General features: G+C 40.2%; 3 protein-coding genes across 3 annotated transcripts; all 3 read right to left on the bottom strand.

Moving 5' to 3' along the window:
• Window positions 1-1,966: 1,966 nt before the first annotated feature.
• Window positions 1,967-4,433, bottom strand: LOC122981946. Its single transcript, XM_044350828.1, has 3 exons — window positions 3,236-4,433; window positions 2,101-3,204; window positions 1,967-1,974 (listed from the first exon to the last, which is right to left on the bottom strand). The coding sequence occupies exons 2-3, from the start codon at window positions 3,149-3,151 to the stop codon at window positions 1,967-1,969; spliced, it is 1,059 nt and encodes a 352-aa protein (XP_044206763.1). The 5' UTR covers window positions 3,152-3,204; window positions 3,236-4,433.
• A 3,904-nt stretch (window positions 4,434-8,337) lies between these two features.
• LOC122983167 lies at window positions 8,338-9,240 on the bottom strand. The gene has a single exon (XM_044352959.1). The coding sequence runs from the start codon at window positions 9,238-9,240 to the stop codon at window positions 8,338-8,340; it is 903 nt and encodes a 300-aa protein (XP_044208894.1).
• A 268-nt stretch (window positions 9,241-9,508) lies between these two features.
• On the bottom strand, window positions 9,509-12,482 carry LOC122983162. Its single transcript, XM_044352954.1, has 9 exons — window positions 11,836-12,482; window positions 11,627-11,720; window positions 11,347-11,414; window positions 10,980-11,198; window positions 10,667-10,804; window positions 10,465-10,527; window positions 10,221-10,301; window positions 9,846-9,926; window positions 9,509-9,656 (listed from the first exon to the last, which is right to left on the bottom strand). Exons 1-9 carry the CDS (start codon window positions 12,070-12,072, stop codon window positions 9,519-9,521), a joined length of 1,119 nt encoding a protein of 372 aa, XP_044208889.1. The 5' UTR covers window positions 12,073-12,482; the 3' UTR covers window positions 9,509-9,518.
• Between the last annotated feature and the right edge of the window lie 14,537 nt (window positions 12,483-27,019).

The raw sequence follows: 27,019 nt of genomic DNA, 5'->3' as shown, positions 1-27,019 counted from the left end.
AATTTTGCACCGATTTTGTCATTTCCAGCCCGCATACTTTAACGAACTCCTCCTAGAGATTTGACCCCAGGACTTTCAAATTCGGTCCGTATCATCTACAGGCATAGGAGATTAAAAGTTGCCAAAACAATTCTCATTAGTCTTTCCTAGGGGGCGTGGCTGGGCGGCGAATTTCGATCCTTCGCCATGAAAAATGAAACGGCTATAACTCCGGCATACATGATCCTAAGAGAGCCAAACCTTTTGTGCTTCATAAGAGTCCCGCCCTGAACGGGTCCATGTGACAATACAGGATATGAGTCATAGCGCCACCTCCTGGCAACAGAAAGTTACATGTTTTACGCTCTGACGCCCTGTGGGCAGCACGGTGATCGAATCCAGCTGAAATTTACTGAGAATAGCCTCAAGACCTTGGAGATCTTATATTATGAAGTTGGTGACCCTTCGTCGAAAGGTGTTGCCATGGCGACGCGGCGAATTTCGATGTGATGCCATGAAATTTCAATGCCTTATAACTTGACTCCACGTGGTCTGATCTTTTCCAAATTTCATATGCTTGTTAAGAGTCCCAATCTGAACACATGTTCAGTCTCATATTTAGCGAAAGTCATAGCGCCACCTACTGGCAACAGGAAGTATCATGCGTCGTACTTTGTCTAATTACTCCTAGGAAATTTGGCTGATGCACCTGAAATTAAGTCAGCTAATAAACAAGACCTTGGTGATGCTACATTTGGCAGCTCATGACCCAAAACTGAATGCTGTTACCATGGCGACACATCCTTCGCCATGAAATATGATACTGTTTTTCAGGGACAAGGGATTGCTCTACAGTCATGAAACTTGACACACATGTCTAGAGTGATGTCAGCTAAAATCCTATGTGGTCGCTTTGAATGGGCGTGGCAAAATGGCTCAACAGCGCCCCCTTTAAAATTTCAAAATTGCAGCCCCGCCTTCCAGATTAACATAGAAAGATGAAATTCACAGGGCACATGTATAATGTCAACACGCACAAAAAAGCCTCTTGAAGCCTTATTGTAAGTCGAACAGGAAGTCGGCCATCTTGGCCATTTCGCATACCTTGTATTTTAAAGAACTCCTCCTACAGAATCCATCGTAAGGACTTAAAAATCAGTGTGTGTCATCTAGACTAGTGTATGATCATGATGGTTTGGCCGTGGCGTGGCGTTGACTTTTGATGTTTCGCCATGACAGAGGAAATTGATATAACTTGAGTGTACACGGTTGGATCTACCTCAAACTTCACAGGTTTGATATCAATCCAGGCCTGAGCATGTCTACTTTAAAATATTCATTCAGTGATGCAAACTGGCTCGATAGCGCCCCCTACAGCATTTCAACGCAGCAGTCCCAGCTGAAGGCAAAATAGTGCACAAAGGAAGTGATGTTTCTCTCCTTGATTTGTCTGAAAACAGCCTGAGTCCGGAAACATCTACAAGTCACTGACAAAAGACCTTCGACTGGGCAACACTTCGACATGCGCTGGAGGACATGCTTTTATGTAAATGTCAAATTGATCAGCAGGGCACCGCAGGGAATCGAACCCCATCCCAGTATAAACCAGGAGTAGCCATTACCGGTGCCTTTTGCTTTTTGACACTACATAGAAGGAAAAGCAAAACCTGCATTACCCACAGCATGTGGCAGCATTTCATATTATGTCAAAATGACAATTATATTGTAGTTGTTCACCAAATGTCATTTGTGCATTATCAAATATTATCAATACATGTTAGACTTATAAATGCTGTTGTAATGCAGGAAAAAGAAACCCTTGTCATTTATTTTTACAACACCTAATACACAAAATGGTTAAAAATACCAGTTTCATTTCATATTTCATGCTTGGCCATAAATAAGCTTAAATAACATACAACTCATAAAGTTAAAAATCACCATATAATGCTCACTAAAAACATACATCTACAACAGTTGTAAAGTATTACTGTCCTATGTCAGAAGATATACATTTAAAAGAACAAACAACCGCCTCATGATCACTAAAATATGTTGGCAACACTACTGATTCAATTTCATAATGTGATGTTTTCACATACACATGGTCAATTAATGTACCCTTCTCTGTTGTGGGCTGTGTAACATATTGAATGTACCCTTTGTCTGTTAGAAATTTGCAGATTGTTGATGATTTCAAGATGTCCTCATTAAAATCTCCCATGATTGCAATTGTGTTACTTTTTGGATCTAGCCAATCAACTAATTTGCCTAGATGTTCTTTAAATAAAGACATGGGATAAGATGGTGGTCGATAAATGACAGCTATTAATATGTTACATGTAACATAGTTATAAATAAAACATTCCAAATTCACATTTGTTGCTTTGATAATATTATATTCCAAATTGTCTGCACTATAAAAGCCGACTCCACCATGCTGTTGTCCTTGAAGTTCAATCAGTGCTGGATTGTTGCTATTGTAAGATAAACTTCGTGGACAACCATGAAAAGTAAAACCATCAATCTTTACAGCTTCAAATGAGGAAGCAGCAGGTAGCCATGTTTCTGTAACAGCAATACAGTTAAGCTGCAATTGCTGTGTACATAATGCCAAATCAGATACATGGTATGTCAAATTTTGCACATTCATCAAAAATACAGTAAAACTACTTGTACTAAATTTGTGTCTAGTTATATTTTGGTTCAAGAATTGAGGCATACTCTGAATTGTATCCTGAATACCATCCTTACAATATATGGCTTTATCTTCAAAATCTTGAATCACCAAACCTGACAAACTTCTAACACGACTTAGGGCTACATATGCCTGGCCTGCAGAAAATACTTTCTTAAGAGAAACAACAGCACTATCTACAGTAATACCTTGTACTTTATGTACCGTACAAGCCCAAGCAAGTTTCAGCGGAAACTGTCGTCGCATACCACCTTTGTTAGTAACTTTTTCTTCCTCTGGTTCAATACCGGTGGAACCAAAGAAAACTAAGCTACTCGTCGATTGTTTCCTCCTCTGCGCGCCAACATGCTCATCATCAAACTTAACATACACTTTGAGAGGAAACTTACCCTTATCTGCACCAACTATATGAGTTACAGTACCGCAAACCCCATTAACAAGACCATCTGTAACATCCACGTTTTTACACAGCATTACACGCGCATTTTCACCCAACAACAGCTGTTCAGTCAAACATGTGTTATATGTTTTCGCATGATGTCCATTTTTCAATTCTAGTTTGCCTGTTTTCTTATTATTCACAAAATCCTGAGCATCTATCTCGACATATTCAGGACAAATGTTAAGCAGCTGTGCCAAATTATGCTCATTTACTTGTTTATTTGTAGGAAATATGTGTAAAGCTGAGCTGACTTCACCAGTTTCACAATGTTTCAATATTTGTATGTCACTGCTTAACATTGGGGTTCCTTTTGATCGAGTTCTCACCCTGTTCAATAGCTCTGCGAACACGTTATCTTTTTGCCTAACGATTTGTTTTAATTCAACGACCTTAAACAGATTAGACCACAAGCTGACGCCTACATCATCTACATATAGGGGTTTCCCTTTTACTGGAGGCAACTGGAAAAAATCTCCAACAGCAACTACACTCACATTTCCAAATGGTGAGAAATCACCGGTTTGCTTAATCTGTCTTAACCTACCGTGAATGTATGACAACAACCTATGATCAACCATTGATATTTCGTCGACTATCAAAATCTGAAGATCACTATATTTAGCGCGCAAAGAATTAACTTTTTCCTCACCCAAAGGTGTGTAGGGTAAACCAACATCTTTTCCGATACTAAACGTGTGGTGAATAGTAGATGCATGCAAATTATATGCAGCAATCCCTGTAGGAGCCGTTAATAACACACTAATATTGTCTGGATGACGACACACCGTTGACAATAGCCTCATTGCCTCATATTGAATCGCTTTTATTAAATGACTTTTTCCTGTCCCTGCACCACCTGTGATGAATTCATGGAAGGGATCTGGATTTTTCCCTAATACTTTCTCTAAACACCATTGTCGAATTTGATAAAAAACAGCAAGCTGTGTCTCATTCAAAGATCTAATTAAAGCCAAACCTTCACTTCTACACATGGTGTTTTTTCTTTTTTCCAAATGTGCAACATGTTGACTAGTTACTGCTAAATCTGGAATATTTTCCTCATGTTCTTCCACTATCTGTTGTTTGTCTTTTTGTTCTTGGTCACACTGTACACGCTCCAACTCTTGCTCTGGGCACAACTCACACCACGCATCCTCTAATACACCATCTCTATCAATTGTATTCTGGATTTCATCCAATTCATCTGCTTTAATTTCAAAATGACTTCTATTCAAATCAACAACTGACTTAACAGGATGTCTTGACCCATCACTAAACCTCACATGACCATTTTCCTAAAACTGTGCAAATGTCTCACAGTTTGGAGGTTTTAGCTGCACATCTGCACGATACGGCAAGAACAACTGCATTATACTTTGTAAAACAATTCTGGATTTTTTGTCTCAGAAAAGCGCGCGTAACGAACAACTGCAGGATCTGTTCGTGTTCTTTTCGTGATAAAACCACAATCATTCTTTAATTTAATGCTGGCCTGAGATTTTTCATTTTTACTCAAAACACGATATTCAGATGCAAATGTTGCCATACACATGTCATTGAATACACTATCATTTGGCCTATTTTTATAACGGTCAACAAAACTAGTCATCCAAACATCTTCTGAGGTACAAGCGCGCGATCTTGCCTTTTGTTTCAACACACTCAAAGGCAAACTCATTCTAACTATATTGTCCCCTGTCGGTACAAATACAACTTTCCTCGAACATTCCTTTAAATGCATATTTGTCAATCTGTATACAGCTTCTTGAGCACACACATCTCTGTTATGCAAATACACACTGCCTAGATTTTTCAATGCCTCCTTTGCACTAACATTTCCCTCCTTAGATGCTTCTCTCTGTGCATTCCCTAACAACAATCCCATCTCTCTTTCTGCCTTAGACATATAAGAGATAATATAAACAACGCACGCATACGCATCAACAACAAATTGCAAGTCTAAATTTGCCTGCCAACATTTTAATAGTGGTTTGCTATACTGATTTATCCAGACTTCATTAACTTGCCTCTTTAACACAATATGTGTATTTCTAGCTAAACACGTATATGCAGCCTCAAAAGTGACCTGATCAATCCCTACACTTTGGAATAAACGTACCACACTATCAAAACTATTCTTCTCATTGGAAAGAGCATTCTTGATTTTTGTCATTATCTCTGCTGCATGTTTTTTCTTCATGTCATTTGAAGTTTTCTGACTATGATTAACACACGTTGAAGATTTATCTGTCTCACAACTGCATGCTTTTTTGCACTCTTCATCATCTTTACGGCGACATATAAACGTTCGAGCGGATGCTGGCCTCGGAAAATTGAAACGACAAACCGTGTTTTTCTTTTTACAAGTTTTTGAATGTCGTTTTGAATGCTGCTGCACAGAAGTGACAGTTTCCAATAAAGTCTCATCTTGGGATGGCAACTCACATGTTATATATTTATCAATAAATTCAACTACTTCTTCATCTGTGTTTTTATCATTCAATGGAGCATTCTCTATCCAAAACAAACAATGCACATGGGGTGAACCGCGCTGCTGAAATTCCACTCGATAAAAGTAATCCTTAATTTTACCAATCGGATGTGATGGCGACATAAGTACCTCTCTCAAAAAAACATGCCAGCGGAAATCAAACATCCTGGCCGCAGTGACAGGATTGCAGCGTAAAAGATCACACCTGTCTGCCCACTCTAAACCTGCAGCAGTCTGTGCTCTACCTTCCTGCTTCAAAATACTATCCAGAAGATTTGTCCAGCGCATATCAGCAGAAGAAAAGGAACAAAACCAGGTAGGAACACCGAGCTGACGAACACAAGCAAGCAGATCACGCTGTGCTCCTTGCCAAAAAGCTGGGGTACCTCGAATTGGTTTAAGGAAACGATACCCATCATCAAACTCCAACAACTTTTTCAAAGATTCATCATTTTTTAACATATCGTTTACCTTATCAGGTACGTTTTGAGACATACAGCCTTTCCCTTTTCGTAATGCTATGGATACATTAGAAACAACCTGCTCAATCTCAGACATGTACTGCGCAAAAAAGATATATTCCACATTGTGTGCAAACCTACCATCCGCATGTAGAATTCTGTTATTAAAATATCGCGACAACGTCAAACGATTTGCTCTACTTTCATGATAAGTATTACGTCCCTGCGGAAACAACACCGGAAAGCATTTGGCTTCGTTTGCATGATCCGAAAGCAATTTTACAGGACTATTTCCTTCTGCTGGAGCAAGGTTCAATATATCATCAAAATATTGATCCAGCATTTTCTGACCAATATCCACAGGCATGAGACACGTATCCTGAAACATACAATGTTGTTGTCTATCGTGCAAAAGCTCATCTTCACAATCAACTTTACCACTTTCAACATCACCATCAGTGTCTTTCCCTAAATCACCCTCTTCCCTACAAAACTCATTTAACCAAGCTTCATTAAACTCTACATCTTTATAATGCACATTTGTCCTTTTTAAATACTGCAATGCCTGCCTTACATGCATAGTATCAACAAACTGATACTCATAATGCCCTTTATACGTTAACTTGCGTTTCAATTTTACACGCAACAAAGATCCTTCCATATTACAACGAGGCAGAACATTACTAGTCTGCACAATATTTGCTGGAACACATGTTACCGGTCCATGTACACCATTCTGTCCTCCCTTAGGTAACGCTAACATTTTCATAAATGGTATATGTAAAGAAATCAAATGCTGCTCTAAACTATTCAAACATGCCAACTCTGGTGGAATGGGATCAACTTTCAAACTGTTTATTGCACATTCAGGTGGCATTATACCTTTATTAATCTTACCATGACAAGTGTAACAAATCCACAGACAACCTCTAGCTGTATCCAACAACTGACATGGCTTTTCACAGTCCTTATTACATTTGTGTAAATACACTTCAGTGATACATTTATCTGCAAATGATGCTACTGCTTCATTCTTGTTATAAAAATCCCTCTTACAATTCAAAACGTGATGTCTAAACAACAATCTATGACAGACGCAACACACAAACTCTGGCCCATCCTTTACTTTAGCCAAAAACTGCTCCATAACAAAATCAAACTGCTCCGCCTTTTCTTTCAATTGTTGCCTCTTCACTTTGTTGGCTGCTAAAACACGCTTCTTATGGTCAGCATTTCCATAATATCTCGCTTTAGTCATGGCTTTTACACTTTGTCTATGAAACATATCTCTCCTATATTTGCTTACACTCATTTCCTTAACTTTCTCCCTATGCAACAAATTTTTCTGATATTTCCCGATACTCATTATCTTAACTTTCTCCCTATGCAACACATTTTTCTGATATTTCACTTTAATCTTTTCCTTACGTTTCTCCCTATGCTGCACACTTTCCTGATATTTCTTTTTCATTTGTAGATACTTTTTCTTTATAAAATACTTAGAAATAGCATTATTTGTTGCTGTACTCTGTTCCTGGACTTTCTGATCGCTCTTACTTGTGTTCTCTGTCACAGCGCTAACCCATGAACATTCCTCTGCACTCTGCCGTCTCAAATTGTACACTTTGGACTCAGACCTGTTCAACTTGCAGCTACCATAACAACTATGGAGTTCAGGCTGATGAACACAAACAACACTTTCATAATGGTTACCATTACAATTTTCTAAGTAGATCCCCTGTTTTGAAAAACACCTATATTTGCAACTATATTCTAGCCATCGATCATCATGATAAGTAAAGATATTAACTCCTAAACAATCTGCTGCTGCCTGTATTTCAACCTCAGTTGCCCAACTGCCAACATATCGCATTTTTGAACTTTTAATGTATTCTACCACTGAAGAATATTCACTTCTCAAGATACTTTTATAGTCCGCAGCATTACTCTCTAATTGTTTCACAACAGCAAGTCTAATTTTCCTATGGTTCTTTTGTGTTCCACTAACAGCTTGGGAAATCACTCTAAAGAAACAGTTACCGTCAGCCACTATTTTCTCATTCTTACACGGCGTTCCCAACAGACCAACTTCTGTAGGCATTGGTGCATCATATTTCTCAAACTCTACATTAAACTGTGTACATAAAGCCTGCGCAACATCTTTACAAATGGGATCAAACCACAGCTTTTTCGAAGTTACATCACTGACAAACACAACATCTGAATTCACTACAGCCACATTATTCCTTTTCATTTTCTTAGCAGCTCAAGTTTGCCCTGTAATCTTACGCTTCGTACCTCGGTCAACTTTACTTCCTGAAGGAATACCACATACCAGCGATGAACCGAAAGCCATGGATGCAGTTTCACAAGTCGTGACAGTGTCAGTACACTTTGTTGTTCTCAACTCAGACTTACTGCCCCCGCAAATGACACGAACACCAGCAATCTCATATGGTCTGTCATTTTGAGTGAGAGATGTAGACAAATTGCATATGAAACTGTACACCTCTTTAAGACAACTAAAATATACAACAACACTATTACCGTTAGGATCTGGCATTCCAGCAGCACTGCGCGCATGGGAATCAACAACCGCATAGCGTCCGTTTTGACGAATGACTGCACACGTGGTACCACACAATGTTAGCAAACATGTATCATATTTCTCAAACATGTTTTTCAAGCTATTTTGTAGAGACATGAATATGCCAGCCTGAATAAACTCTCCATCAACCACACTGACATCACCCGATACATAGTCACCATAACGAAACTCAAAGTTATGTCCATCTATAACCGAGTGCTTTGGCAAATCAGGAACACACAAGAATTTAGATGATCCACTAATCTTCTTGTTGTCTCTCAAAGACGTGTACAACTGATCACCTAAAACTACGACCCTGTCTAGATCTTTTACCTGCCATGCAAAAACACTGTCAACCGCATGTTTTGCCAGACTTACCAAACCAACAGCCATACATTGGAATCCCCCATATTTAAAGCGATTACTACCCTGATGATACGAACCTGTTACACTATGTTGAACATGGCTAGAAGTACCAGCTACTACAGAAGACCATAATACGCTGGAGCTAGGGCTAGCCTTGCTCTTCACCTTACCAGATCCTGATGAGTGCTGATGATGAAGACTCTCCTTGTCCGGCATCTGTAATAAAGATAAATGGAGATTTTGATCAGTGCGCTCCCATCATCATCCTCATCAGAAATAGACAAAACAAAACACTCTCGATCACAGACTGTATTACACCTTTAGTTAGTCTTCATCTAGTTAGGTGTATTTATTGAGTTCAACAAAAAAGGCTGGTTACTATTTCCATGTTTACACTTGATTTCATCTAGACTATATTACGTTTCCAAAGTGCAACTACTACTACTACTACTACAAATAATAACAAAACTGTTTTCAATCATGCATATACTACACTAACAATAGCATAGCTGATGACTAGATTCAAAAACATTCAGACTAAGAGCACAAACCTCCTCTGTTCCAACCAATTGAATGGGACTGGTAGGTGCATCATGGGAAAACACCTCCACAACACAAGGGGTTCCCTCCTCCTATAAAAACAAAATACCCCATGAAAAAACACAATGTATAAACTGCATAGACATGGGGCTTTAATGCTACAAAAAATATCAATTTGTAATTATCATTTATACTACATGAACAGTGACAATAAAGTAGCTTCACTAACTCCATTACAAGAAACCAGAACGAAACAGAAAATTTTTAGTGAGAGCACCTACCTCCTCGCCTGCAACCACTGTCTTGACAATGGTAGGTGAATCCTGGGAAAACACCTCCACAAAACAGGGGGTTGCCTCCTCCTACAACACAAAAAGGAAAAACAAAATAAAATTAAACAAAATGAATGAACCACATTACTAAAATACTTCCTTGCAAGTCTGCTGTGACACAAAATATCTTCTGGCTTCTAGTGCAAGAACAAAACATCCTTTATAAACATTAGGTCTGTATTATACAATTTGCTTCGACTTTACAGATATACAATGCGTATAACTAATCCATGTTTTTTTATATGCAACCTTATAGGCTACCAATTTAAACTAGACTTGCATGATTGTAAATAATGCTGAAGTGTAAAATACATTCACACAAACCTCCACCGGCAGAACGTCTTTCACAGGACAGCCAGGTGAGGCCTCACAAGACACGAGCTGGGTGCCAGGTTTAGCCACAACCTAGGAAGGAAACACAATTGAAAGAACTGTATAAATGTACTTTATCATTGTTTCACAATTACTCCCTGAATATTACAAACAGGTAAATATGTCATTACTATCTTCTCAAACTATACAAAAGAAAAATGTAAATATAACATTTAAAAAAAGAAAAGTTACCAACCTGCTGCTGTCCACGTTTCCTTTTTGAGGCAACAGCTTTCTGCCGGCGGACCACATTTGGCTTCTAATGTAAGACAAAAACATTTTAAATACAAATACAAATTTGGGGCATAAGTAAATTCATACAATATAACAGTCCCATTCTGTGTCAAGACAAAACACTTATAAAAAGGCCTCACAAATACAATTTGAATGCAAATTACCAGTTTGCCTTGTGGAACAGCCGTGCACACAGGGCTAGGGAGATGCGATGGGACAGCTTTGTCCATCGCATCCAACACGGCACTGCTGAAACGGACGGGATTCAGCGGGATGAAACACTTGACTGATGTTTCATCTGCCTGTGGAAAACAAAAGAACAAGACCATTGTTGCAAATGTATCTTGAAAATAAGCCAAAACATGCACACAGGTACAGCAACAAATGGATATCACTTTGTCCGCACAGTGTTACACTAGTCAGGAAAAATCTTCCACTCCAAAAACTAAAACACACATACAATATGCAATGTCTCACCTTCCTGCCCTTGCTGACAACTGTCCAGTCAAAAGGGTTTGACGGACGTGGCACAGGTGCTTCTCCCTTCACCACCACCTTTGGTACAAAGGTTCTCCCAGGGGGTGAAGTCCTGAGAGGAACCTGGGGCGTAGGTGGTGGTGTCTCCAATAGCTGATAAGCAGACATCCAGATCAGCTGAGAGAGGATCGCCATACCGCCAGCATCACTCAGGTGGACCTGCAAAATATAAGCAATAAATAACATTTTACAAAACAGAAGTTTTCATGTCTGTATGAATCTACAATGAATTGCACTTTAAAAATCAACTAAACTTGAGTATAGTAAGTTTTTCATTGGTAATCTTATCAGATATTGTTCTACTTACGCCATCTCTGCTCCACAAGTCCAGGCGATCCAAGGGGAAGTGCTCAGCGGTGGGAAAGTATCTGATACCTAAAAAAAAAAAAAAAACAACAACAACACTGAAACAAAAAACTCACACACACACACACATCATGAAACAGTGAAATATCTACATATATTAATTTGTCACTTTATATCATATTAACTGAATGAATTCTTTGATTCCTATAATCAGTTAGCCCAAAAGGAAATCATCTGTTATACATATCAAAACTAACACTAAAACTTTCTTTTCAACTTACCCATGCTGGCTGCCACACGATGGAACTCTTGCCGCATGAGTTCCTGAATACCCAGGTCTGCATTCAGGCGAGGTGTGAAATCCTGGACAAAGACCTATACAAAACAAAAGTATTTCCATAATGATGAAAATTATTGTATACAATTTTCACCAGGTAACCCAATCAAATAATGCGTAGTACCAAAGACTATTTACTACTATAAAGCATACCGTTGTCCAAAGACTGCACGCGCTGCGCAGGAACTGTCGAAAGTCAGCTCCCGCCTCATCAACCGTCCTGCTGGCGGTCAGGTTGTTGCTGGGGGCCATCACACAGACTGCGTCGGGTGTCCGAGGTACAGCAGCATGCAACATCTCGGTCCTCAACTCAGACGCACAGGCCCCCGGGGTCGACATGAAGCCAAAGGAGAGGCGTCCCTCTGGCATCTTCACAAATCCATCTACCATGGCCCGTAGATGGGAGGCTCCAATGACAAGAACGAACTGGAACAACAAACAATTTAATCAATTACAATCAATAACAACTCTTTACATCAAAGGTTTTTTATTAAACTCTGAACCAATAATACCTTCTTGTCAGGATCCTCAGGTGGAATGACCAATTTGTGACTGCGCCCAGTCAAAGCAGAAATTGGCCACTTCTTCACCTTTTGACGAAAACCTGTGCCCTCACCTGTTTATAAAAACACAACAACCCCACAAAAAGTTCAATTAAAAATTTGGAACAAACAAATGCATGGAAACATACATTACAATCATACTACAACTATGTAATGCATATACATATAAGAAAAAGCTGTACTGAAAAAACTGTTGAATACATACGGGCACAGGTGCCAGTGGAAGGCCGCTGAGGTCCGGAAAACACAAGACGTTAATCATAGCTAGTTTAGCAGAGTGCTTTGACAATCTATGTTTAACAATACAAATAATAATGCTAAAGCTAAATTTCGATAGTGGGAGTGCAGCTATCCGTTAACACAAAACGTACGTTACTCATAGGACAACGTTTGAAATTACCATACTCGAAACATAAAAAAACACTGTTCCTAAAGCTATAATTGACTTCACACAGGAGCTAATGATACACATGAGGATAAAATGATAATGAGCCACAAATACCTTAAAACTTTGTCGCTAATTATAAAACATTTCATTCACTTACAGTGCGTTCACCAAAAGTCCACCGAAGAGAAGAAGAATGCTGTCAAAGTCGCTGCTAAAGTCGCTGCTGAAGTTGCTGTTGAAATTGCAGAAAGGCTCACAAGCTAGCTTGTTCGCGCTATCGCTCTCTCACCAGTTGTCACAATGTCCGAAAACAAAGCAACAAGCGGCAAACGTTATCTCACCAGTATTTATACCTTAACCTTTGCGGCTTTCAAAATTCAAATCAGCCAACCAGGAGTGCCGACAAATATGCGCAAAGCTGCTGAAGAAAAAAACATACCGGATACCATTACGGAAGTTGTCAAAATAAAAGCCTTTGCGTTCCAGCGCACAATGTTATTAAAAGGAAATAGTTGTAATGAACTGCTACATTTAAAATTAATCAGTACTTTACAAATAAACTGAGTATTAATGCTTCAAGAGGTAATATGTTGAAACAAAAAAGACAGAAACTGACCTGGTTAGATAAAAAATATTGAAAATAACATAAAAATGGATATTAATAAGTAATTACTCACGTTACTCTAACAACTAAATTGCTCCATTTCATGAATTTTTACAGATTAATCTATGTTGTGAAAATAATCATAAAGCTATAAATAAAACAATATAATGTTTTATTTTTGAACAGAGAAGTGACTGTGTACCAATAAAACCCAAATATGGAGCTGGTACATAGTATAACTTTATTAAAATTTACCTATTAATAATATTGTGGGTGGAGGGGGTTCTTCTGCATTGACAACAGAATAACACACACTTCAAGGGGCACCTGTTAAATAATATTGTGACTAATACACCTGATAACAGTCAATCAACAACCACAAGAACATTTGAAAAAACTTTATTTGAACAAAACCAACAAAAATTTTTTTTTAAAAAATTATGAGGTGGAGGGTTCCTCTTCCTCTTCCTCTTCCTCTGGAGGAATGGCAGCATCTGCAGACATGGTAGACAAAAATATTAAAACAGTCATTGTGACAATAACACTTTATGACATAAATTCTTTTGAACTATATATATGTATATATATATATATATATATATATATATATATATATATATATATATATATATATATATATATATATAATGCATATGAATATAAAACATGCAATGGTACTCAATAACATCTACAATAGCCTCTCCACAACTGAACAAACAATTACCATCTTTAATAAAACAGGCACACGCCCGCTCCACCTCCAACTGCTCCTGCAGTTCCTTTATTTGCTGCTGCACATGGAGCAGCTGCAGTTGAAGCTGATGCTTCTGCTGCTGCTCCATGCGCAGCTTCATCTCGGCCGCCCGGCGAAGACGAATCTCTTTTGCGATCTTGTGGCAGACTCGGCCATGTACCCCGACGCTCTGCTCATATAGCTGGCGTCGGGGCACTGCCTCGTCGTTGCATGAATACTGTGAACAGATAAACACATGCTGATTTGAATCCAATTACTTGATAACATTAAAAAAAAATAAACAATAGCAAGGTAAAAATCACACCTTGATTTAAAAAAATAAAAAGTATTTGCCGGTTTTATAAAGTATTATGTACATGGAATTTGATTTGTATGAGCATAACATTGTATTTTTCCATATTATCATGTCGATATTATTTTCCAAATACCATATTTATTTTTCCGAGGTGTTTTGTCCAACTCATAAAGAATCTCATAAATACTCTCTACACAAAAACTACCACATTAATCACTTACAGAATGTAGCTGCAGCTCCTGCCGGAGCTGCTCCATCTCAGCATCATCAGTTTTACTGAATTTCGAGGGTGATGCCTTAGCCATCTGCGCAACAACATAAAACCCAACACAATAATTAAACTACAAACAACAAAGATAAATACTTAATTAATAACCACATACTATGGAAAGAAAACAAAACAAAAATATCACATCATATCATATATCATATAGATATAGCACATTTTTAATTCAGAGAAAAAGTAATTAATTGTGCAACTACAAGCCTGTATATGCTTTTACACTTAAATTACACGGGGTCGTAATTTCATAAGGCGTATAAACAATTACTATCTCTGCTGAATTTTGCTATCATTTCAAGTCGCCTTCTCGCTACTTCGCTACTCTTTAGTACTTTCTGAACGCGGCAGACGCTGCCCATCCCCCACCCCACCATTTGTGCAGAGCTGCAGAGCAGCGAAACACAGCAATGACAAGTTGAGAATTAACTATGACCAAAGCTTTGCAAATAAAAATCCAAGAACAGTACTTTATTACAAAGTAACCGAAAAGCAATGAAGAGACTCAAAACTAATAAAGATATTGTCATAAAAGGTTTAATTTACGTATTACGAAATAAAAAATATAGCATAATATGTGTAATAGTAAACATGTTCTATCGTCACAAGACATATTTCGTCATGTAACATATCCCGAACTCATATTTCCTATTAAAAATGACAAGTGTAAACACAGTAGAAGAGATGCTGACCTTCAGCTTGCTTAAGTGGATCTGGTTGCCCGGCTATTTTTTTTTACACATACTCCAGGTAGCCCCGCCCCTACTCTGCCTCTGATTGACTAAGGTTAAATCGGAACATAACATGTCGACCAATCCTCATCCTCTTAATAAAGCATGGACGCTACATGAGAATGACACATGATCAAAAGCCGTTGCCATGGCAACACATCAATAGCAGCAATCAATTCCTTGTTTCAGCGACAAGGAATGGCCAACAGTCACGAAACTTGACACGTCTGAAGAGACACAAAATTACATTTTGTATGAGTCATTGACATGTATGACACAAAATAACTCAAAAGTGCCCCATAAAAAATGTCTAAATTGAAGCCCAGCCTTAAAGATTAACATAGAAAATGAAATTCACAGGGCATATGTAATTTATTCACACGCACAAAAAGCATCCAACAAGAAGTCCACCATTTTGAAAAACTTTTTCACTGCCATTTGTCATGCCTTGTATTTTAACAAACTCCTCGTACGGAATTTGTCGTAAGGACTTCAAAATCAGTGTGCGTCTTCAACAGGAAGTTACATGTTTTTACGCTCTGACGCCCTGTGATTAGGACGGTGATCGAATCCAGCTGAAATTTACTCAGGAAACTCTCAAGACCTTGGAGATCTTATATTATGAAGTTGGTGACACTTCGTCGAAAGGTGTTGCCATGGCGACGCAGCGAATTCCGATGTGTCGCCATGACATTTCAACGCCTTATAACTTCACTCCACGTGGTCTGATCTTTTCCAAATTTCATATGCTTGTTAAGAGTCTCGGTCTGAACACATGTTCAGTCTCATATTTAGCGAAAGTCATAGCGCCACCTACTGGCAACAGGAAGTATCATGCGTCGTACTTTGTCTAATTACTCCTAGGAAATTTGGCTGATGCACCTGAAATTAAGTCAGCTAATAAACGAGACTTTGGTGATGCTACATTTGGCAGCTCATGACCCAAAACTGAATGCTGTTACCATGGCGACACGTCCTTCGCCATGAAATACAATACTGTTTTACAGGGAGAATGGATTGCTCTACAGTCATGAAACTTGACACACATGTCTGGAGAGACACCAGCTAAAAACCTATGTAGTTCCTCTTAATGGGCGTAACAAAATGGCTCAACAGCGCCCCCTTTAAAATTTCAAAATTGAAGCCCCGCCTTCCAGATTAACGTAGAGAGATGAAATTCACAGGGCACATGTATAATGTCAACACGCACAAAAAAGTCTGTTGACGCCTTATTGTAAGTTGAACAGGAAGTCGGCCATCTTGAAAAACTGGTCAATTTTCACCTTTTTTTGGCCATTTCGCATACCTTGTATTTTAAAGAACTCCTCCTACAGAATCCATGGTAAGGACTTCAAAATCAGTGTGTGTCATCTAGACTAGTGTATGATCATGATGGTTTGGCCGTGGCGTGGCGTTGACTTTTGATGTTTCGCCATGACAGAGGAAATTGATATAACTTGAGTGTACACGGTTGGATCTACCTCAAACTTTACACAACAAGTCACTGACAAAAGCCCTTCGACTGAGCGTCACTTCGACATGCGCTGGGGTGCGAGGGCCCGATCATCGCTGCTTGCAGCTTTAATTATTAACTATTATTTATATATATATTTATTTTAGTATTTATATACATTTGATAATATTACAGCTTTGAAAGAAATGAAAAGACAGTTTTGCATATTTGCTGTCAGATGCGTGTTTGTAGGCCTATGTGCGTCTGGACTGTGCTTCACTGTGTGTGTGTGTGTGTGTGTGTGTGTGTGTGTGTGTGTGTGTGTGTGTGTGTGTGCTTCAATTAGCCTACAGATAGGAACACAGAAGTTAGCCAGGAGTTTTATATCTATCACGGTTTGAAAAAACAAACAGCCTAGGCTAATTAGCATTAGCTCTCATAATCACTTACACAAAATGAATGCCAAGTTCATTCATGCTTACCTTCAGTAAGGGCTGTGGTAGGCCAATCCTCAAGCGGGGGGGCGGGTCGGCCTTACTTTTGACGAAGGCTCTGGATCGCTGTCAGACGATGACTCTTGAGTCAGAACCAATCACATCACTCAGTCCAGAGACTCCTCACTGTCAGATTCTCCTTCAATGTATTGAGCAAGTCTGATGTCTGATTTACGTTCATTACTCTCTTTCACTCATCCATATTGAAGGTTAGCCTAGTCTATGAGTTATGAATCAACTACATCACACACAGTAGTAGGAAAAAGGCGTTTCCATAGCAACGTAGAATGTTGAGCTAAACCCGTGAAATGAACAGCGGGAAAATGACTGCGTTCTCTACAGGTTGGTGGTGCTTATAGGTATAAATGGCCATTTTTTAAATCTGGTTTTATCTTGACAGTTTTTAACAGTAGAGGGTGCTACCTAACACACTTTTAGGAAAAGTCAAAGACTGGGGGGCTTGAATATTTAATTGAAACAAAGTTACATACAATCAAAAAACAGCTGCAGGTAAATTTTAGCCATTGGCGGTTCAAGTGTTAAATCCCGTCTGTCTAATAAACTCAAAGAAAACTCAGGTTCATTAAAGTTTTAATGCTGAGCTCCTGAAGTTCTTCCTTCATATATTGTCTTTCTGGATCATACTTAGTACAGTCTATGATTGCATATGTAATAGTCTACTAAGCCTGGTGGGGAAAAAATGTGCAGATATCGGCATCGGCAATCGACAAAAATGAGATGGAAAATATCAGATATAAAAATCCTTATTGATTCTGCATGAAACTCTTCTTTCAAACAGATGAGATGTCTGATGATGGAGGGACAGTGGGGAGATCTGTGAGGAGAAGATGGTCCGTCCTTAAACAACACATTAAATGAAAACTGACTAGTTTGGTCTCACAGAGCATTTTATCATCTCCTACAAAGGTTAGTTATATTTTCGTATGTTTTACATATACAACAGTGGCAGCTGGTGACTCTAAAAATTAGGGAGAACAGGAGGAAAACCAACACATGGCATCATGTTATTTTACACTAGTTGGCTCCGTGTCTCTATGTTCAGGTTATGTTATATTCTTATGTTAAAATGCAGGGCTGTACAGAGACCTTTAGAGGGGCAGCTGCTCAAAGTTAAAAAAAGGGAACATGAAACAAGATTTTATAACATCATTTATAACATAACCTGTAGAATAATAGCAACCCATATTCAAACAGCATGTAATATGAAATATTAGGACAAACCACATCAAACTATATCATTGCACAATTTTATTTGTCTTTCACTGAATTGAATATAAAACAATTTTCTTTCAAAAACAAAAACTCCTGAGTGGTGAAGAGGCTGCTCCTCTAAAGACATTTAACACAAAGAAGTGTTCATTTTACCAACAAAGTTAAATAAAGTTAACTTCAAATCTATCGTGTTGTTCTATTGTGACAACAGATTTATGTTCTCATTAAAAACAGACATATCACATGATTTACATGTGTTTCCTGTGTATTTTCATAGTAGACAGAAATATATAAAGTAGCACAAAGCTTATAATGTGATACAGATCAGTGCTGAATACAAGAAAGACTGAACACTAGAAACATTCACAGATCTTAAAGTGTTTTAAAGGTTCTGTGTGTAGGAATCAGAAATTCCTCCTCATTAGTGACATCTGTGGCCGTTAAATGAGGTGCAGTCAACATCCTGCTGCTAGCGGTCTGATGATTACATCAAATATCTCTCACTCCCAGACAGTCGTGCCCTCCCGCTGTATGTATGTGTGCTCGCTCGCTCACCAACACAAATAAACACACAGGCTCCTGCTGCACTGTGGCCGCTGACCGGTGAGAGTCAATCCACACCGCCCAACTCACAAAAATATTTGTTAATCAACCAACCTGACCCGAGCCACAAACGGGGGGAGCAACAGGCTGTCTGGGCAGTAAAAAAACAAAAGGTTCTGCTGTAGCTCTGGAGCTTGTTTTCTGCTCCTTTGTTGGGGAAATAATGTTGTTTCAGCTGTGTGTGCTCGGGAGTGGGCGACTCCTCGTTGCAGTGTTTCCCCCATACCAGAACAGGCCTGGTGGGCCGCCAGGCAAACGAGAACCCCCGCCAATGTCAAAAATAACATCATATATCCATTCATTCACAAATCAATAGCGTTTGGGAGCTGCTGAGCAGCGCTGTCTCAAAACGTGAGTTAACGTCTGTGTCGTTGCCTTGGAAACTGCAGGTAGCATAACTCCTTTTTAAGGAATAGGGCAGAGTGTAAGTGAGTGAGTGGTTGAGCGAGAGAGCGAGCGGCAGAAAAATGATGGTGAATATGAGCAGAGGAAAAGGTCAGCAGTAAGGTAAATATACAGTACAGACTACGGGGGGTCATTAAATGCTGCAGCTTGTCAAGACCAAGAAAAGTCACGTCTGTTGTTTCCCCACTGCTGGAAAAGTGAAGGGTGTTAGCTCTAAAGTTAGCAACAATGGGTTAGCTTAGCCTGACGACGCCAAACAGATAAATAGAAAACAGAAGAATGTGTAGCTGCCTGCTGGCAGGCCAGTTGCTCTGGTTCTGGTTCTACGCGGCAGTCGTCCTCTAGCTCGTCCCCGTCTGTGTGCGCCGCAGCCCAGCTGTACCTGCTGGCAGCAGCCTGAAGCCCGCCGTCACTAACTCTTATATAAGGAGAAGATCTAATGTTAAAGATCAAAGTAAGCGCTCTATGGATGAGTGTCATTGACGAATATCTTGTGTAAAATTTCCAGTGTAACCGGTAACACTGTTGTTGTCACAAGTTTATTAGTTGGTGGGGAAAATTTCCTCACTGTGGCATCCCTAATCAGCAATAGAGAAAACATTAATACATGTAAATTGCATCATAATTCTACATACAGAACCTTTAATGCATGTATCAAATAGATGACTTAAACACTGTTACGACATACAAAAAACAGCCCACAAAGCTGACAGTCTGAACACTGTTGTTATTCCACTTACTATTTAAAAAGTCTAATTATTCAAGCTTATTATTTAATATATGGTTCAGCTTAAAAATAAACAAAGAAATTCTCACAAGCAAGCAGTCAGACCTCCTGCACACTCATTCACGAATCACAACATCAACACGTGACTGAACAACCACTCAACTAAAAACAGGATCAATTAGTAGAATCAGGTTGTTTCCATGTGAGTCCAGACAGCTCACTGTAACTCGACAGTGTCCAGCTGAATTATCTATATGATCTCTGCTGCATTACAGCCACACAGAGACATTTAACCATTAGAGAAATTAACCACCAACGAGGCAGAGAGAGAGGAGCTGTATCTGACTCACGTTATCTGATGTCTTCTTCTATCATGGAGATGAAGTATCCATGTCATAACATCACGCTGCAGTTCTGGCTGTTGGTCATCTTGTTTGTTTGTCGCTTCTGATTAACCAGTCTGATATCATTAGCAGCAAGGACAAACAAGCTAACTGTCCCATTTTTTTCATTAAATTGTTGTTGACTTTATATAATCGATGAGACGAGTTCCCGAAGCTGCGCCAGCAGAGCGGATATTTCCATCTGCTCCGCGGTGGCGTCCTGCCACTGCTGCGCCCCCATTCCAAATCCATTCCCACCGTTAGCTTAACAGTACTTGACAGTGTGTGTGACTGATCAAAAGCTTGGAAGACACTCAGCAGCCCGACATTTCTGTGTTCTCTGTGTAAGAGCGGCTTAGATTGACACTAAAATGAGAAAAGCTGGGTTAGGCAATTTTTTTAGAAACATTCTGGTAATATTTGGTGAAATACTCTTTACGTTTATCTATCAGTAAATCAAATGCTCTGAGAAAAAGTCCAGTCTCTGTGGCTGTCCCAGGCCCTATAATTATTCACTCCAACATCTCAGGGCGCCTAAATCTTAACCAATCAGGACAGTTCTCCACAAAGAGGCATCCCGCCCCTGTCTGTCAATCACACGCACACAGACAGTCTGGTCCTGTCTGCCCTGCAAACTGCAGAGAGGAAACTAATCTATCTACTGAAGAGACGAGGTGAAACAACCACTGGGACTAGAATACACTGGTTGTGTAAGGAAACCAGTTATTTTTACACACATGAAAGACAATATACTTCTTTTCATTCCAGTCTTTGCCACTTTCATCTTGTGATGATGATGAAGTTTTGGTAATTGTTGTATCTGGCTGATAACTTTTGTCAAATACATCCACAGCTTCCATGCTGCTGAAACTACTGTCAAGTCCTATTGGTGAACCTGGGCCTGATATCTATGAAAAAATTAGATTTTTCTTTTTTGATTTTAAAAATGACCATTTAAATTCATGATTCCTTACAATTCTATTATAAGTACATGTATCATATTGTATAAATACAATATTAGAAAACGATTCTAGTAATTCAAAACCTTACAGATTGTTCTGGATCAGTTGATGTAGAAGGTCCCACTGTGTGCATCCTTGTGCTGCTTAGCAGAGTTGTGCTCTGTAAAGGGAGAGTGGAGGAGGAGAGGAGGCAGTCGATATGCCAGGTCCACCAGTGTTCTGTAAAAATTAATACCAAAGAGTGAGTCATGTTTGACATACAATATGGTTCACGTCAATACTAAATATTATTTTGAATGAATGACACTATAGTGTGTCCATACTTTTGTCTGTCTGGGAGCCCCTTCCTACCGGCTAGTGATGAAGGATCTGTCTGTCTGAATAATAAGTTGTTTCCTCTTTCACTTATGGCCCTGGTCCTCCTCCTCCTCATCCTCATCCCCCTGGTTCTTGTACTCATGCCCCTTATGGTTTTTCCCATCATGTCTGCAGACCCTCTCCTCTTGCCCCTCATCCTTTCGCCTGTCACCCTTTCCTCCCCTGCCTTTTGCTCTGTTGTCCCCATCATCCTGTATAAAAAGCCTCTTTGTGCACCTTCGCTTAAGCTCCTCCTCTGAGAGCTTGGACTTAGTGACTGGCTGATCATCGTACAGAGGTTCTTCTGCCTCCGATAACTCAATCCACTGCCCCCCTTATCTGCCTTCATTCTTAGTTCCCTGATTTCAAAAGCATCTTCCAGGTCAGATGCTTCAGATGCTACCCTGGCCTGCTCCTGTGTTGTCAAATGCCTCTTGAAGGGGAAATAGGTTTTGTTAAAATTCAGAATAACTTAGGCATGAATAAGTTTACCATCACACTCAAGCCTGATGGTGGTGAGCACCATGAAAGGTGGCAACCTAGTGCATGCGACTCACCAGACTGCTGACACTGGATCTTATCCTATTAAAGGACACTGATCCCTTGAGGCCAGCATCGTTGTTTTGTTTTTTTGTGGGTTGTTTTTTGTAAACTAAATGAGCCACCTGTGGAGGATCAGACACCGTAAGCTTGATCCCAAAAGTATGACACTAACAATTTCAGCTTCCAAATTCAATAATTTTCCTTCCCAAACCATGACGTCTTTTCTAAAGACTTCCTCAGACTTTTATGGTATTGAAAAACTCAAAAAAACACAGACACATGGGACCAAGACATGTGTACAAGATGTACTTAATTTTTCAAAATTGACACAACAGCAAAAATGCAGAAGTCACTTCCTGATCAGACAGAAAGTGCCATCCTCTCTGCATGTATGGTTGAGGGAAACATAGGACAAGGTTAATGTAGGTTTGCATTTCCCTAAATTAATTCAACTAGACATGTAATAAAACTTACTGCTCTTAGACTCCTTCATATATTGTCGATGGACCACCACCTCTCTCATTATGTCTGACTGCATCAAGAGGATGCAGTCAGGTCTTCAGTGAAGGTTTACCCTTTAAAGGGGGGCTGGGAGCAGCCGATACTGGTCCAGATTTTCTCAAAATTAAGGCCAACTGCTGTTGAACGACTGCTCAACCTCCCTCCATCTTCAAAATCTGAGCCAACAGCTGGAGAAGGACAGCTTGACCTTGCTACAGCTGACACTGCCACATCAGCAGAGGGACCTGTTGAACAACTGTAGGCCCACAGTCCCCTGCAGCTGTTCAATACACATCTCAAGCTTACTAACCCATGTCTTGAGTTCAGAGCAGGCCAAGCAGGAGGTCATTTGGCGGGATAAGGGTGAGGGAGTTTTGCAGTTTGGGGTTGATGCAGCCTGTGGGCTGGGGAAGCTGGCGGAGGCAGAGCTGGTTTTGGGAGCACTGGGGAGGGAAGGGGGGTTCTGGATTGTGGAGGCAACGGGGAGGAAGAGGGTCCGTGTCGTGGCCCTGAGGTTGATGGGGTGCCTGATGGCCCCAGTTCATCAGCGTCATTGTCCACCACTATGACTGAGGACCAGTCACCTGGTGCTTCAGTCCCGCCAGGTGAGTTGTTGTTACTTCACTAACAAACAGACTAAATTAAATGCAAGTAATTGAATTTATTTCTAAAAAACATACGTGCACAAAACAAAGTGAGCAGGCCGTTATAAACTGTCACTGACCTTACGGTTCACTGACGACACCAGTGGTGGTGATGAGTCTGACCAGCATCATAACACAGCAGGACTGTTTGGCCTTAAACATCCACTCGTCAACTTCCTTTGAGGTGTTTCAATGAAGAAAAATGTTTCATTTCCAATGTAATGATAAACCCAACACACATAACACTGTTCTGAGACTACTACTTTCCTCCCACTTTTCTATTATTGTCCTCACGTTTCTTATGGATTTGTGCAACATGGATCACTAAAGGTTACATCTTCTCTTATCTTAAAGGTCCAGTGTGTAATATGTGTGGTGTGTAGCAGCCTCTAACGGTGAGGTTCTAGGTTGAAGCGCTCCACTGCTCACCCCTCCCCTCCCCTAAGACTTTGGAGATGTTCCAGAAGCTACGGTGGCCTTCAAGGACAAGAATCTGTTTGCTGAAGATGTCATCGTCCACGACAACTTTGAGCACTTCCAACAAGTCAAGTGACGAGGTGAAGACATGTTTAGTTATTTAGTCTATAATACTATAAGTTATAGCTCACAAGTAAGATAGCAGTTATGAGTGTTTTATTGTTTAGGTAATACAAGCTAACATTAGCGACGTAATTCTAAACAATACTAACGGTTATTTTATTCTTATGTTAGGTGTTATTGATAGCGTCGGCGGGATAATGTTACATATTTTATTATCTGTTTGCAGAGTCAAGTGCTGAAGGTTAAAGAGAGGAAGAAGGAGAGGAAGAGGTGCTGCTGCAGGCAGGGCCAGGCGAGGGAGGGGAAGAGGTTGGAAACCCTCCGAAGGGACCGAAAGAAAGCGACTGAGGTTTGTAACGTTAGTTATAAAATAGTTTTATTATATTTGTTCTGCATGATATGAACAATACTAATACAACACAAAGTGGTATTTACACAGCAGCTCTGTGCTTTACATCACTGTTGTCTGTATAGTTTGATGTGTTATCAGTGTGATGTGAGTCAGTAGCTCCTTTTACTCAGCCGGTCAAGGCGGGAATACTGCGCCTGTAATCCGCCTCGCTGTTCTGTTTAGCCCGTATTCAGAACAAATCAGGCGGTGCGGCGTACTGTAGGGTTGAGGAGGTGTGTGGGCGTGTTTGTGCTTTAGAAGCTAACCGCTGTGAAACAATCAGAAAATAACGTTTATTGATCTGATTCATCAGCTTCCTCACTAACGTTATTAGCGCTCCCTCTCTTCATTCACCCTCAAGCTCACTTGACCACAGCTGCTCTCTCTCCCTCCCTTTCTCTCGTCTTTTTAAAAATGAGTCGGGAAGCCGACAGAAAAGTCTAACTCAACCTTTAACGTTATCAAACCAAGAGAAATGTCCACCACATGTCTTAGTAATGTCTTTGTCCTCCCTCATGGCAGAGTTTACAGCTCTAATCAGTCTGATCTCCATCACGCCTCTGAATCCGGAACGCCAGCATGCGGAGGCGGCTTTATGCTGGCTTTGTGTGGTTCAGTGTAAAAAAGCAAAGACCGATCCTCTTTACGGCTATAATGCAGGTTTTCTGTATAAAATAGGACACTGAAAACATCAGCAACACTACTGAATGATTATATAAATACTAGAGATGCACAATATTATCAGCACGTCATCGGTATCAGCCGGTATCATTTTAAAAGCTTTAAAATGAAATATCGGCATCGTCCATTTCTGCTGATTATGAGAGGCCAATATGTCACCTTCTCCTCCGCCGCTGGACTGTACTTCCCTCCATGGACTGTTTCACCCTGACGGTCCCGGTGTTTCCTCCGCAGGCTGCACTTCACTCAGCTGCCTGTCAGACCCGCTGCCTCTTCCCACTTACTATAACATTAGCTGGGAGGCTAGCAGGCTGTGCTTCCCTCCGGCCATGCTGCGGCTAACGCTCCGCTAGCCTCTCAGCTAACGTTAGCCCCGGCTCTCCATGTGGATCCAACCGGAGCATCGAGCCCCAGTTTGTTATTCAGGTTAAAGTGGGAAGAAGCAGCGGGTCTGACGGGCAGCTGAGTGAAGTGCAGCCTGCGGAGGAAACACCGGGACCGTCAGGCTGAAACAGTCTGTGGAGGAGCTGCTATGTTCAACTGCACAGATAGGAAACACCTCGGCTGACAGGATGTACCACTCAGTTTGGAAAAAAAATGTTTTTGGTTTATATCGGCAGTTGTCAACCAGCGTATCAGGTGCATTACCGCCACCTTCTGCTCCAGAGTTTGGACCAGAGATTAAATCCTACACATTAATCCTTCTGTCTAATAAACTCAATGAAAACTCTACTGCTGCTCCCACTTGGCAGGTTCATTAAAGTTTGAAGGCTTCCTAAATTCTTCCTTTATATATTGTCTTTCTTCATCATACTTAGTACAATCTATGCTTGCATGTGTAATAGTCTCCTCAGCCATCTGGAAAAAAATATGTACATATATCAGCAAAAAATCCATTATCGTGCATCCTTAATAAATACTATACAGGAACAGTATCATGCATTGATATTTTGACTTTTTAAAATCATGTTATTGTTGTAGACATGTTTGGGAACGCTGGACAGCCTACAATCCATACTCTGCACTACCGTTACCATAATTCTAACATATGAAACTCATAACCTATAAAACCTTATCTGTGTTTTTCCTGTGTTTTATTTTTTCAGAGACTTCGTGAAGAGATGACCTTGGAGGAGCACAGGCAGCTCACCAGTGAACTGCTTCAGAGGCAGCCAGGGTTAATGTTTGATGCCTTGATGATGCATCAGTGCAGGCATGGTGTCCCACCGTTTGCTGGAGTGCCAGGGGTACCATGGTGTACCTGTAGTAACTGTACAGACATGCCTACGGACCGGGAGAGGAAATGCTGTGGCCAGTACCCTGCAGATTGTGTAATAATAATACCGCACTTCTCCCAGTACTGTCTTGAAGATGCCTTTTTTGCATTCACAGGCGGTACTGGGAGGACATTATGGTATTAGGCCAAACGAGGAAGCCTGGGGATGACAACCAGGAGTACCAATATGCTGCCTATAGACATTTCATCTGTTGACAGCATGGCTCTTTAGGCCAGGGAAACCGACTTGTCATCCCCAGTTGCTGTCACACTGGTTTCACACCTGGCCTCTGAGTTTCCCTCCAGGTCCTCTGGAACGTCCACACAGTATCTGAGGTACTCACACACCTTCCTGTTCATCATCAAGGCATCAAATCATCTCATATTTATCTGTTACATTTGTGAAAGAAAACTGAATAATAGGTTATATACATGTTTCAGATAGTGTTTAAGTTCAGTTTAGTGTTAGTTTGTGTTTCACACATGTTGCATGTCTATTCTAAACTTAGTTCTTAGCTGCGTAACATGA

This window comes from Thunnus albacares, chromosome 5 (genome assembly GCF_914725855.1).
Source record: "Thunnus albacares chromosome 5, fThuAlb1.1, whole genome shotgun sequence".
Lineage (NCBI taxonomy): Eukaryota > Metazoa > Chordata > Actinopteri > Scombriformes > Scombridae > Thunnus > Thunnus albacares.
The sequence above is the reverse complement of the archived record's forward strand: the minus strand, read 5'-3'. Positions and strand labels throughout refer to the sequence as shown.